The 12,016-nt window shown below is 41.0% G+C and overlaps 1 protein-coding gene across 6 annotated transcripts in view; it reads right to left on the bottom strand.

The window, feature by feature from the left end:
• adgrg6 (adhesion G protein-coupled receptor G6) overlaps positions 1-12,016 on the bottom strand; it is a 55,641-nt gene that overhangs the window by 32,452 nt on the left and 11,173 nt on the right. For 5 of the 6 annotated variants that reach the window (XM_036985050.1, XM_036985046.1, XM_036985048.1 and 2 more), the window contains exons 3-4: positions 3,769-4,116; positions 921-1,523 (exon numbers count right to left, since the gene is read on the bottom strand). In XM_036985050.1, the coding sequence (XP_036840945.1) occupies positions 921-1,523; positions 3,769-4,116 (951 nt within the window). The remainder of the gene's footprint in view (positions 1-920; positions 1,524-3,768; positions 4,117-12,016) is intronic. The other variant, XM_036985051.1, reaches the window with a different exon arrangement.

Genomic DNA, 12,016 nt, shown 5'->3' with positions numbered 1-12,016 from the left:
TCTAAATAGTGTACAGTAGAGTAGAGCTAGATTCTATCTGCTTTCACATCTGGCATGTATGATTCTGAACTGGAGCAGCAGCAGAGATCTTAACTCCGACTGCGGTGTGGTGGGTTATGGAATTGAGAAACATTGCTCGGAGTACAAAAGAGAGAGCTGGATGTTTCAGATCATCCACACCCATGAGCAGTTTAAAGGCTAACACAAGAGTTAGGGGAATGTTCCCGAGAGACATCTTTCTCTGTGCACCTCTGTGAAAGGGAGAGCTTAGGGTTGGGAAGGGAACTCCTACAATTTGATCTTAAAAGTCCTCTGAGCTGAACTCTCTTTCACAGACTCTCAGGCCCAAGCTGTAGCCGAGCAGATAGTGTTTCGGGAATGGGACTTAGTAAAAAAAAAGTGTTTCCTCAGCCATGGGGCCTGTGTGTGTGTTCTGTGAGACTCATAACGGGTAGGTGAAATGCATGATACTGCACTTCGTACTTTCCACAGCTAAACCACACACAGCACCATTCTCTAGTGGGCACTGGGCAATCGGCAGACATTTCCCGACACCCCTGGCTCCTTTCGCTGTGGCTACGCTCCTATCGCTACAAACAGATTCCTAATACTTTCAAAGGTAGAGACATGGAGCATATCTTTGTCCTGCTGCTGCTGCTTTCATCTTCCTTAGCAGTTTGGATAACACTGGACTGTTTGAGTTACTTAGGATTTAGATGCCATTTTAGGTTCTCTCATAACTAGTATATCACTTGGAATAATATTGCATGAACTGTTACTAATGAACCAGGAAATTGTCCCGATAACAATATATAGACTTCTGTCAGTCAAACACCTTTGAAGTTCTGCTGATGGGAAGTAAGTCATCATAAATAGAACATACCAGTGTGCAAAGGATATGACTATATTTGGATACTCACTGCAGCTCAGTGTTCTGTCTGTCTGTGCCAGCGAAGAGGGGATGTCCCAGAAGCTGTTGTCCCAGTCAATGACGTTGCCGACGGCGTCACAGGTAAGGGCGGCCAACTGTGTCATGCTCATGGCGTTATCCCAGAGGCGGAAGTTATAGATGGTCCCATCGAAGCTATTCTTGCCCCCCAGCCTGAACAGGCCCCCGGCCCCCACCAAGCGCCCACTTGTGTTAGGGCAGGTCCTGGTCCGGTAGTTGCTGTTGTAGTAAAGGGTCACCTTGCCTGTGGTGGAGGCCCATGTGAGACAGAACGGCTTCATGGTGGAGGTGAAGTCCGAGGGATTGAGGATAGAGTCTACCAGACATGTCTCGTTACTCATGACCAGTGCCATTCCATCCTGGTTCATTCCGAAACTTAGGGCTTCATCACCACTGCTGTCCTCTTGCCGGGTGTAAGAGAAGATGGTTTCCTTGTTCTTTTGGTTGGAGCGGGCTACCTCAAAGCACACAGTGAACTGCTGAAGGGTCGGTATGGTCACTGAATTAGAGACCTTGACCACTTTGCCATTGCCGTTCGGCAACATGACCTTCTGGTTCCTCAGCGCCACGGCAACTACAGCACACAAGTAGAAAGAAGAGCATTAGAGAACAAAGTGTTTTCCCCTCCAGGCCTAATTAAACTGCAGAATCAACCGATCACAATCATTCTTCCTGCGGGGCAGAGCTGCCTGCAATACAAAAGTTTTTAAAAATTCAACCTGCCTCATCAAGTCATCAACTAATCATTAAGCCTTTGATCAGTTGAATCGGTTGCGTTAGTACTGGGCTGGAACAAAAACCAGCACTGTGGATCTCCTGGATTGAAGTTGAGAACCACCACATTAGATGACTGTCAGATATTCAGTAGAACCAGAGGCTCTAAATAAAACTGTACAGAACATCTTGTCTGAATAACGACACAACTAATAATCCATATGTCTTGGTAAACTCACCATTTACCTGACTAATGCCGGCCATTACTGCTATTCAGTCATACTCGGACTTTTGAATGCTTAAAAGGCTATTTCACTGACTGATGAGTGTGGGAGAATAAAAGTTAATGTGAGGCACTACATAAATTACCACGTCTAGATGATAGGCTAACCGATTGAATAAGCTTCATGTGTCACTCTCCTGCTGTCTGTCGTTATTCACGTTTTTTCATTTAATGAGGCACCATCTCCACATCATTGTTATATGACTGCAGAGTGTTCCACAGCCCAGAGGATGAACAGTGTCAGTCAGCAGGTGACATCTCAGGCCTTCCTCTTATCACTAAGATGAACATGTCAACTATCACTCCACATTCCCCATTCCCACCAATAAATGAGGTTTTAAAGGAAGAAAAAAGTTTTTTCTGTTCCTTTTTAAATGTACTGTACGCTCATTCCATACTTTCTGACACGTTTCATTTTAATGAAGCTCTGGTTTGTTGCTGTTGGCCATCCCCACTGCCAGAGTGACAGCCAATTTGGAATGGAAAAACTCAGCTTTGAATGTGGTATCAGGATTTGACACAGTTCAGAGGCCCTTTTGATAGATCCTGCAGGGCTCTGTTTGTGTCGTTGATCTCCGATCTGCTTTGCAAGCCATACGGAAAGGCCAGGGCTTACTGTGACACCGTCATATGATTCCAGGGCTCCAGGCAGGACGTTGGACTGCCAACAGATTGAAAACCAAGTTCAATAGGTTGCCTGCCGGTTGGGATATCACCTTGAGTTTAAACCCAATTTTGAACTTAGACCACAAGACTCATGTGATACACTGTATGAATTATTCAATTTAAATGATAGATGCTGACAACTCTAGCTCATCAGACAGCCATGCGTTAAATTGATACCCAATGCTTGAGGACAGCAAAGGAGCCAACCAGAACCAAGCACTGTGGAAACCCCCCCAAAGCAGGGTTTCCTTGGCCTCCCTGGTGTTTCACAGCAACAGAAAGATTGCTTGCATATTGCAAAGCATACCATGTTCCAACTTGACTGGCTGAAACTTTTTGTCCTGTGGTCTCTCACAGTAAAATTGGTCTCCAGAATTTTGTGAAAATGTTATTAAATAATGTGAAGGCATTGAACAGCTACGGCACCCGTCCCTGACACTTGATTCGCACTTGGACTCGATGTACATCGGAGGTTCTATTCAAGCTAGGAGTGAATTTGATGGATTAGTGCTCTTTAAAAGGTTACTGGAAGAGGGGGGTAGGGTGGAGCTATGTGCATATTACACTTACTGTAACTCTTTGATGTGCATTGTTTACATGTGGTGCCTAAATAAAGGCTGGGACTAGGATTCTATAAACCGAACATACACCATTTATAGGCTATACACTATAAAACAATCAATGTTATTAGAAATCATAGGTTTCTCTGACTATTATGTTGAGAATACAACATTTGAGTTATTAGCGCTTTTGGTATTCGAGGAAAAGGAACTGAGTATGTTAAAGGCCGAAGCACTGCCGTGTGTCAGAAATAAGAAAGAAAAAGGGTACTTTTTTAAGCATAATGGATGGAAGACATGTTTGTCCTAAGCCATAATGTTGCTGTTTGGTTAGTATAATGGCGGAGATGTTTGATGTTTGTGTAACGTGAAATCCCTCTAAAATGACGTGGGGAATTACTTATAAATACCTCAAGCTTACTGTCATAGAGCATGGCTAAACACTAACATCTAAACTACCACGTACAAAACAGAAAATAAAATGTCATGTAAAAACATTCAAACTATAAAACAGAAGAATCGTAATAACAATAATAACCATAAAAATCATAATCATTCAAGTATACCTGTAAAAATGTGCCCGCTTTAAAACATACCTTGTCTGTAACTGACATTGAATCCTTTCTTTTGGACGCTAAAGTCTGAGTTAAATGACATCTCCATCACATTGCTGGTGGAGTTTAGCATCAGTCCGTTGGCTGTCAAGCCACAAAATTTCACATCTTGGTTTCCGGTGTTGACAATGACGCGGTCATAGATGCACCCCAGAGCCTCCTCGAGATCAAAGTCGAAGAAGGTTATTTGCACAATGAATCCAGCCGGGGCCTGCAGAGTCCACTTGCAGGCCTGACTTTTGGGGTACACTTGGGGGTAGCAGGGGGAGGTAAAGGTACCCTGGGAGTCCGTGAGCACCACAACGCAGTTGGAGTTACTACAGCTCAACACTGCTGGAGCAAAACATGGACATGTTGTCACTACTATACCCCAGCACCAGGGAGTACAGGAAGACACCAGGGGACACCAGGACAGGACAGGTAAGGCAGTGGAGGAGGAGTCAGGTCAGTAGTGCAACAGTGCAAGGCCAATGTCAGAGGTCAGAGAGACTGTGTTAGTGGACCAATAGAGTCAGACAACAGGGACCATCTCAAGTTTAGACTTACAGGAGATTTAGATTAGGAGTAGCAAAGAGACAAGAGTCAGTCAGTGAAAAAAGACACTAATACTACTTATGCAGTTGAAAAATATATGTTGAGATAATAAAATACCATAGCTATGATTTAAAGGTCATCTAAAGACTATGCAAGGATAAAAAATGTAATGGGCTGGAAAAAAAACCTTCACTCAGAAAACAATGACTTATGTTCATCCAGGTCAGACTAATGTGTGAGCCAAAACCATGTTTCTGTTTATTGGCAGAAACATTTGAGCAAAATACCACTGCAAAGCAAGGCAAATTTGTCAAGTACCATTCTTGATCGGCATTCAACACAAGTTACAAGACCGTCTATTTTATTTAGCATAAATAAACATTAAATGTGAATAGTGTTGAGAGTGGTCTGCAGACATCTAAACATAGGCTCAACTCAAACAAGGACTGTACGTAGCTAGTACAGTCAGAAGACACTCAAAGTCGGCATAATGATGGGATCCCTTTCAGAATTGTTCAAAGTCATTTAACACGGTTATGTAATACAGTCTTCTAGAACTGTAATAAGACAGAATTAAATACAGCAATCTCAGTATGGCCAGTAATCGTGTTTGTCTCTTCTCCATTAGCTTATTGATCCAACTTTTTAACATGATTGTGAGCAACAGTGTATATTCTGTAAGTCTTACTCTATGAAATTTCAGGAACATTTATATTACAATTCAAAAGCCAAACCCTGGATAACACCCATACAATGGAAACCAGCAGTTGTTATGTTGAGTGTTTTCGTTTACTTGCCTAACTCTCTGATCCTGGATCCTGATGGCTTACAGGCAGGAGCCATGTTACCTTTGAGGTGTGATTTCTCTACAAACTGAATCAAATCAGGTATTAGGAAACCTGGAAGGCAACAATCCAGAGAATTCTACCCTTGGAGAGGGTCGAGGGAACAGTAAGAGCAAATTAACCATTGGAAAAAAATACTACCAAACCACACGTTTTTGTTTATCGCCTGATTCCAGTCCAGAGTTGTCGTTGCTTCAGAAAAATGACTCATTAGAAGTGTTATGTACCCCACAATGAATGGCTGATGCAGGGTCAGATTACAGCCTGGTCCTACTGTGGCCCTGTTATACCTGCCAACATGTGCCCTTTTCTAAGCCGAGAGGGTCAAGAGGGTCCTAAAATCTAAATCCACTCACTCAGGCCGACCACATTACAGCTTTAAGTGGCTGTTCCTTTTCCTGGTCCACAAACACCTATTAACGTGCATTCGGAAAGTATTCAGACCCCTTGACTTTTTCCACACTTCTGTTACATTACAGCCTTATTCTAAAATGAATTAAATCGTTTTTTCTCCCTCATCAATCTACACACAATACCCAATAATGACAAAGCAAAAACGTTTTTTTATTTATTTTTGCCAAAAAATAACAAATAAAATAAAATATCACATTTACATAAGTATTCAGACCCTTGACACAGTACTTTGTTGAAGCACATTTTGCAGGGATCACAGCCTCGAGTCTTCTTGGGTTTGACGCTATAAGCTTGGCACACCTGCATTTGGGGAGTTTCTCCCATTCTTCTCTGCAGATCCTCTCAAGCTCTGTCAGTTTGATGGTGAGTGTCGCTACACAGCTATTTTCAGGTCTCTCCAGAAATGTTAGATCGGGTTCAACTCCGAGCTCTGGCTGGGCCACTCAGGGACATTCAGAGACTTGTCCCGAAGCCATTCTTGCATTGTCTTGGCTGTGTGCTTAAGGTCTCTGTCCTGTTGGAAGGTGAACCTTCGCCCCAGTCTGACGTCCTGAGTCCTCTGGAGCAGGTTTTCATCAAGGATCTCTCTGTACTTTGTTACATTCATCTTTCCCTCGAGCCTGACTAGTCTCCCAGTCCCTGCCACTGAAAAACATCCCCACAGCATGATGCTGCCACCACCATGCTTCACCGTATGGATGTATTGGCCAGGTGATGAGCGGTACCTGGTTTCCTCCAGACATGACGCTTGGCTTTTAGGCCAAAGACTTCAATCTTGGTTTCATTAGACCAGAGAATCTTGTTTCTCATGGTCTGAGAGTTCTTTAGGTGCCTTTTGGCAAACTCCAAGCGGGCTGTCATGAGCCTTTTACTGAGGAGTGGCTACCGTCTGACCACTCTACCATAAAGGTCTGATTGGTGGAGTGCTGCAAAGTTTGGCAGGGTGGCCAGCTCTAGGAAGAGTCTTGGTGGTTCCAAACTTCTTCCACTGTGTTCTTGGGGACCTTCAATGCTGCAGAAATGCTTTGTTACCCTTCCCCAGATGTGCCTCGACACAATCCTGTCTTGGAGCTCTACGGACTATTTATTCGACCTCATGGCTTGGTTTCTGCTCTGACTTACACTGTCAACTGTGGGCCTTATATAGACAGGTATGTGCCTTTATATTAGACAAATCATGTCCAATCAATTGAATTTACCACAGTTGGACTCCAAAGAAGTTGTACATCTAAAGGATGATCAATGGAAACTGGATGCACCTGAGCTCAATTTCAAGTCTCAAAGCAAAGGGTCTGAATACTTATGTAAATAAGGCCTTTCTGTTTTTAATTTTTCTACACATTTCTAAAAAACGGTTTTCGCTTTGCCATTATGGGGTATTTTATGTTGATAGATGAGGAAATAAATTAATTGAATCAATTTTAGAATAAGGCTGTAATGTAACAAAATGTGGAAAAAGTGAATGGGTCTGAATACTTTCCGAATGCACTGTGAGGCCCAGTCAAAGAAAAAACTACTACTGCCAGCAACATGAGTCTCAAGCATTATCATACATATTCAGGGCTCTAAAGTGCGACCAATTTGGTAGCATATGCAATGAAATACTTGGCTGTGCGACCAGGAGTTTTCAGATAATTATTGTTGTAATGATAAGGTTCGCTGTACATTTGTTTCCTTGTGCCCTAAAGAAAAAAAAGAGTGGAGATTTGATTGCGTCAAGATTGCACCATGGTTTGCTTCGAACCCAACCAGGTCAACCGATCTGACCAATATTACCGGCGCAACATTTTTATATTCCTGTAGCTGATAGCCAGGACTGCTTTTTACTTTCAAAAACCATGTCATGGGTCGTTCTAAAACGACTCACATGTCGTTAACCATTTGTTCACACCTTGTTCTGTCATGTTACCTCATTGGCTAGTTAGCTAACAACCTGGTAACTTTACAAGTATATCCAAACATTTGGGGGAACAGAAAGAAAGAAGCGATATCTTCTTCAGGAGATCAATGATCATAGCAATGTATGAATGACTGATCTGTTGCATGTCCTCATCACAAACTTTTATAAAGAGACAGTGTACAATTTAAAGGTCAACTATCCAAACAGCCAGTGGTGTAAAGTACTTAAGTAAAAAATACTTTAAGTACTACTTAAGCAGTTTTTTGGGGGTATCTGTACTTCACTATTTATATTTTTTGACAAATTTTACTTTTACTTCACTACATTCATAAAGAAAATGATGTACTTTTTACTCCATACATTTTCCTTAACACCCAAAGTACTCGTTATATTTTCAATGCTTAGCAGGACAGGAAAATGGTCCAATTCACACACTTAACAAGAGAACATCCCTGGTCATCCCTACTGCGTCTGATCTGGTGGACTCACTAAATACACATGCTTTGTTTGTAAATGATGTCTGAGTGTGCCCCTGGCTATCGGTAAATGTGCTTAACATAAGGAATTTGAAATGATTTATACTTTTACTTTTGATACTTTAGTATATTTAAAACCAAATACTTTTAGACTTCTATTTAAGTAGTCTTTTACTGGGTGACTTACACTTTTACTTGAGTCATTTTGTATTAAGATATATTTACTTTTACTAGAGTATGATAATTGGGTAATTTTTCCACCACTGCAAACATCCCACCAGCACTGTCTTCTATTCAGGCTGCACTATATCACATGCCAGATCACCTGTCATCTAAATAAGAAGCTAACTGCACACATTATCCAGTTGTCTTTTTTTTAAATCCATCAAATAGTAACAGCCACACTTCTATTCAAAATAAACATAGATTGATATAATTATAGTGAAAGCTATTAAACTCTTATTGATGTAAGGGATTACCAAACAGTCCAATTAATGGCCTAGACATAATTGACTGTGGCATACTGGTGCTGTGCGCTGGTTTCATTTGGAGTGTCTGAGTGGAGGATGAAACGCAGAGTGAGCGACAGCCCCTCTCATTTGCCTCTAGGATTTATCAGGGCCATAGTCCAGTCCCATAAAAGACACAGAGAACATTTCTACACCCCAGGTCAACAAGTGGTCAAATATAAGGTATGTGGTGTAATAAAGAGACTGGGTATCTTCTTTTAACCAGTCAGAATCACTAGTGATTTACCATCTATGTGCAAACAGAGAGAAATACGAGGGAGGACGTTGGGTGTTGTGATGTGATACAGATGTCGAATCTTAATCTGAGCCAGTCTCCTACAGCAGGAAAATAATCCTGCAACAAGAGGAAATTTGAATTATTATGTGGATTATAATTAAATGGACATTTTTGTAACGGTTGATACATTTTTCGTAAGTGAAAATCAAGTTTGAAATTTCTAAATGGAAATGACAAACTTTAGAAGCCTTTTAAAATCTCAAATACACTACACGTTTTAAAAATGTCCTGCGTTGCAGAAAAGTTATCCTGCCACAGGGTGATCAAATTAAGATCCTACATATGTATGGTTTTACAATGAGAAAAACTGAGACAAAAGGAACGGTGAGAGGCTCTGAACAAACACTGGTGAGGAAGTAACACCACCGCAAATGATGACCATGATAACCATTGATAGGAGACAAACGGGAATTAAGGTTACAATGGTGCGCACTTGTGAGATCAGGAGCTGTGGTCGGGTTTCCAGATTGATCGAAGGAGAAACAACTGAGTTTCTAAGCATCATTGGTGGCAGAGCTCTATTTTTTTTTATTACTTGCCATAACAAAAGTGTGCCCTGTGTCTGCAGGTAATTGTTTAGGGAACACCATTGTCATGACAAGTATTAGTTCTCCATTCTAATTTCTAAACCCAATGAAATTCCATTATCTCTTTTATCTCCAAACAAAAACCCATTTCAATGTAAATGTCTGTCTTACCTCCCACAAGCATTTAATCCAACAATTACCAATGATGTGTCCTAGCAAATGTACTCTCAGAATGTAGGCGTTGGTATTCGCTGTGGTTCCAATTGGACTTGTCAGTGTCTAAATACTTTAAAAAAAAGTTTGTATCCATACATTTCTATGTAATAGGAGCCCGGCCAATGAGAATCATCCCACTGTAATAATATATTTGGACATGCAGTATTAGTTTGATTTGTTTCAGCATGTCATGCTAGCACTTGAATAAGATTAAAATACGACTGAATTAGAAAAGCAATGTGTGTAAACATGAAAATACTGATTTTGGACGGTCTTGGAATGAGCACTACTGCAGAGAATAAAGGTCATTTGTTTTATTACCCTTTGTTCCTAAATGTACTACTTAGCACATTGGAAAGTCTGAATCTTTCCTGACTCTGTGACCAGTAAGGAATTATAATACAGGGGTTTTACATAAAATACTTTACCTCGATCCACTCTGCTTTGAACATGTTTTTCCCCCTTTTTCCATGTTATGAGAATAGACCCTGAACATGAATTATAAGGAATTAACAGAGCTAATGCAAAACAGACACTCCATGTTATTAAATCATGGTATTGAAAATGTGAACAGATGTTGGAAAGTGCGACTGGATGTCCAGACAGTCAGTCCATCGCCGTTTCACTTCCACAACATTGAGATACATTAGACAACAACAAGGGTGATGCCTCAGCATTTGCATACCAACAGAACTGTGGTTGTGCTGCTGCGGTTACCATTTAGCGGAGTCAACTAGAATCCCTCCCAACAAAATGGTGGCAATTTCATATAATATTTGGCAGGGTCCAGAGAAAAAACAACAGCAGGAACAAACTCCCTTCATGGTCAGGATTTAAATAAACAAGCAATAGGATCAACGTTTGACAACTGGACTGGGTCTGTTTTGCAAAGGAGAGTGAAATCACTATTGGACGGAATCATGCTACTGGAATACCCTGCAGTTTTACAGACGTGTGTGTGTGTGTGTGTGTGTGTGTGTGTGTGTGTGTGTGTGTGTGTGTGTGTGTGTGTGTGTGTGTGTGTGTGTGTGTGTGTGTGTGTGTGTGTGTGTGTGTGTGTGTGTGTGTGTGTGTGTTGCTGTCAGCCACTGGTGTGGTGTGTATGGTGCGCAAAAGGAAAAACAACATGCCAAATGATGTTTACTCAGTTTGTATGTCCCTGTTCACATCCCTCTGAGACCCACTAAGCCCTGACCGCTGCCATGGGCCTGACCAGCCCCCTGTGTACTGAACCACCCTGCACTCACATGGCCCAGAGAGGGAGGGAGGGAGGACGGACGGACGCACGCACGCACGCACGCACGGACGGACGCACGCACGCACGCACACACACACACTCTCACACACACACACTCTCACACACACACACACACACACACACACACTTTATATACGTACGGTGAAAAGCATTTGGACAGAGACACATATTTTGTTGTTTTGGCTCTGTACTCCAGATAGCTTTAATTTGGGGGTATTTTCATGCATATCAGGTGAACCATTTAGAAATTACAGCACTTTTTGTACATAGTCCCTCCATTTTAGTGGACCAAAAGTATTGGGACAAATTAATTTATATGATATTAAAAGAGTCAAAAGTTTAGAATTTGGTACCACATTCCTAGCACGTATTGATTACATCAAGCTTGTGACCAATGTTCCCTCAACTTTTTTGGGGCACTGAGCAAATTTTAGGTCTTGTGAGTGGAAATTTGAACGCTGTGAGAATTTTGTGCAACTTCCAGCACGCGTTTACAGTTAACACTGAGGCTGTACCCTTACAGTTTTAGACAGCAGCCAATAGGAATGTAAGCCTACCAACAAAACCAATGGCGCAAATCCCAACATTTTCACATGGAAATAGCTTTTGATTTTTAAGATATAGTCTACATTAGCCTATATGTCGTGTTCAATGAAGGCCTACATTGAATGAGACTTTTAAAAACGTTTACATGATAAAGGGCTACACATGAATTAATTATTTTTATGTGGTCTGTAATACCATGGGCCAAATAGGTGTCTGTAAATTGCATTGTATTGTGTTGTATGATGCAAGAAACCACTTTGCAGAATACAATTAATTATTATTGCCATACAGAGAATCAGTGGTGTGAAGTACTTAAGTAAAAATACTTGAAAGTACTACTTAAGTAGTTTTTTTGAGTAGAAAATGGTGTTGTCTTGGTTTGCTTATATAAGAAATTATACATTTATTATACATTTACATTTACTTGTACTTTTGATACTTAAGTATATTTTAGAAATTACATTTACTTTTGATACTTAACTACATTTAAAACCAAATACTTTTACTCAAATAGGTTTTTACTGGGTGACTTTCACTTTTACTTGAGTCATTTTCTATTAAGGTATTTACTTTTACTCAAGTATGACAATTGGGTACTTTTCCACCATTGCAGAGAATTCGACAATGTAGACCACCCTCTCTGCCTATTGGCTTATTTGCATATTCAAGCCTGTCTTAAAATACAACACTGCTCCTTTAATGATGAT

The sequence above is a fragment of the Oncorhynchus mykiss genome, chromosome 8, assembly GCF_013265735.2.
Source record: "Oncorhynchus mykiss isolate Arlee chromosome 8, USDA_OmykA_1.1, whole genome shotgun sequence".
Classification (NCBI taxonomy): Eukaryota; Metazoa; Chordata; class Actinopteri; order Salmoniformes; family Salmonidae; genus Oncorhynchus; species Oncorhynchus mykiss.
Note: the sequence above shows the minus strand (reverse complement) of the source record. Positions and strands in the feature narration are given on the sequence as shown.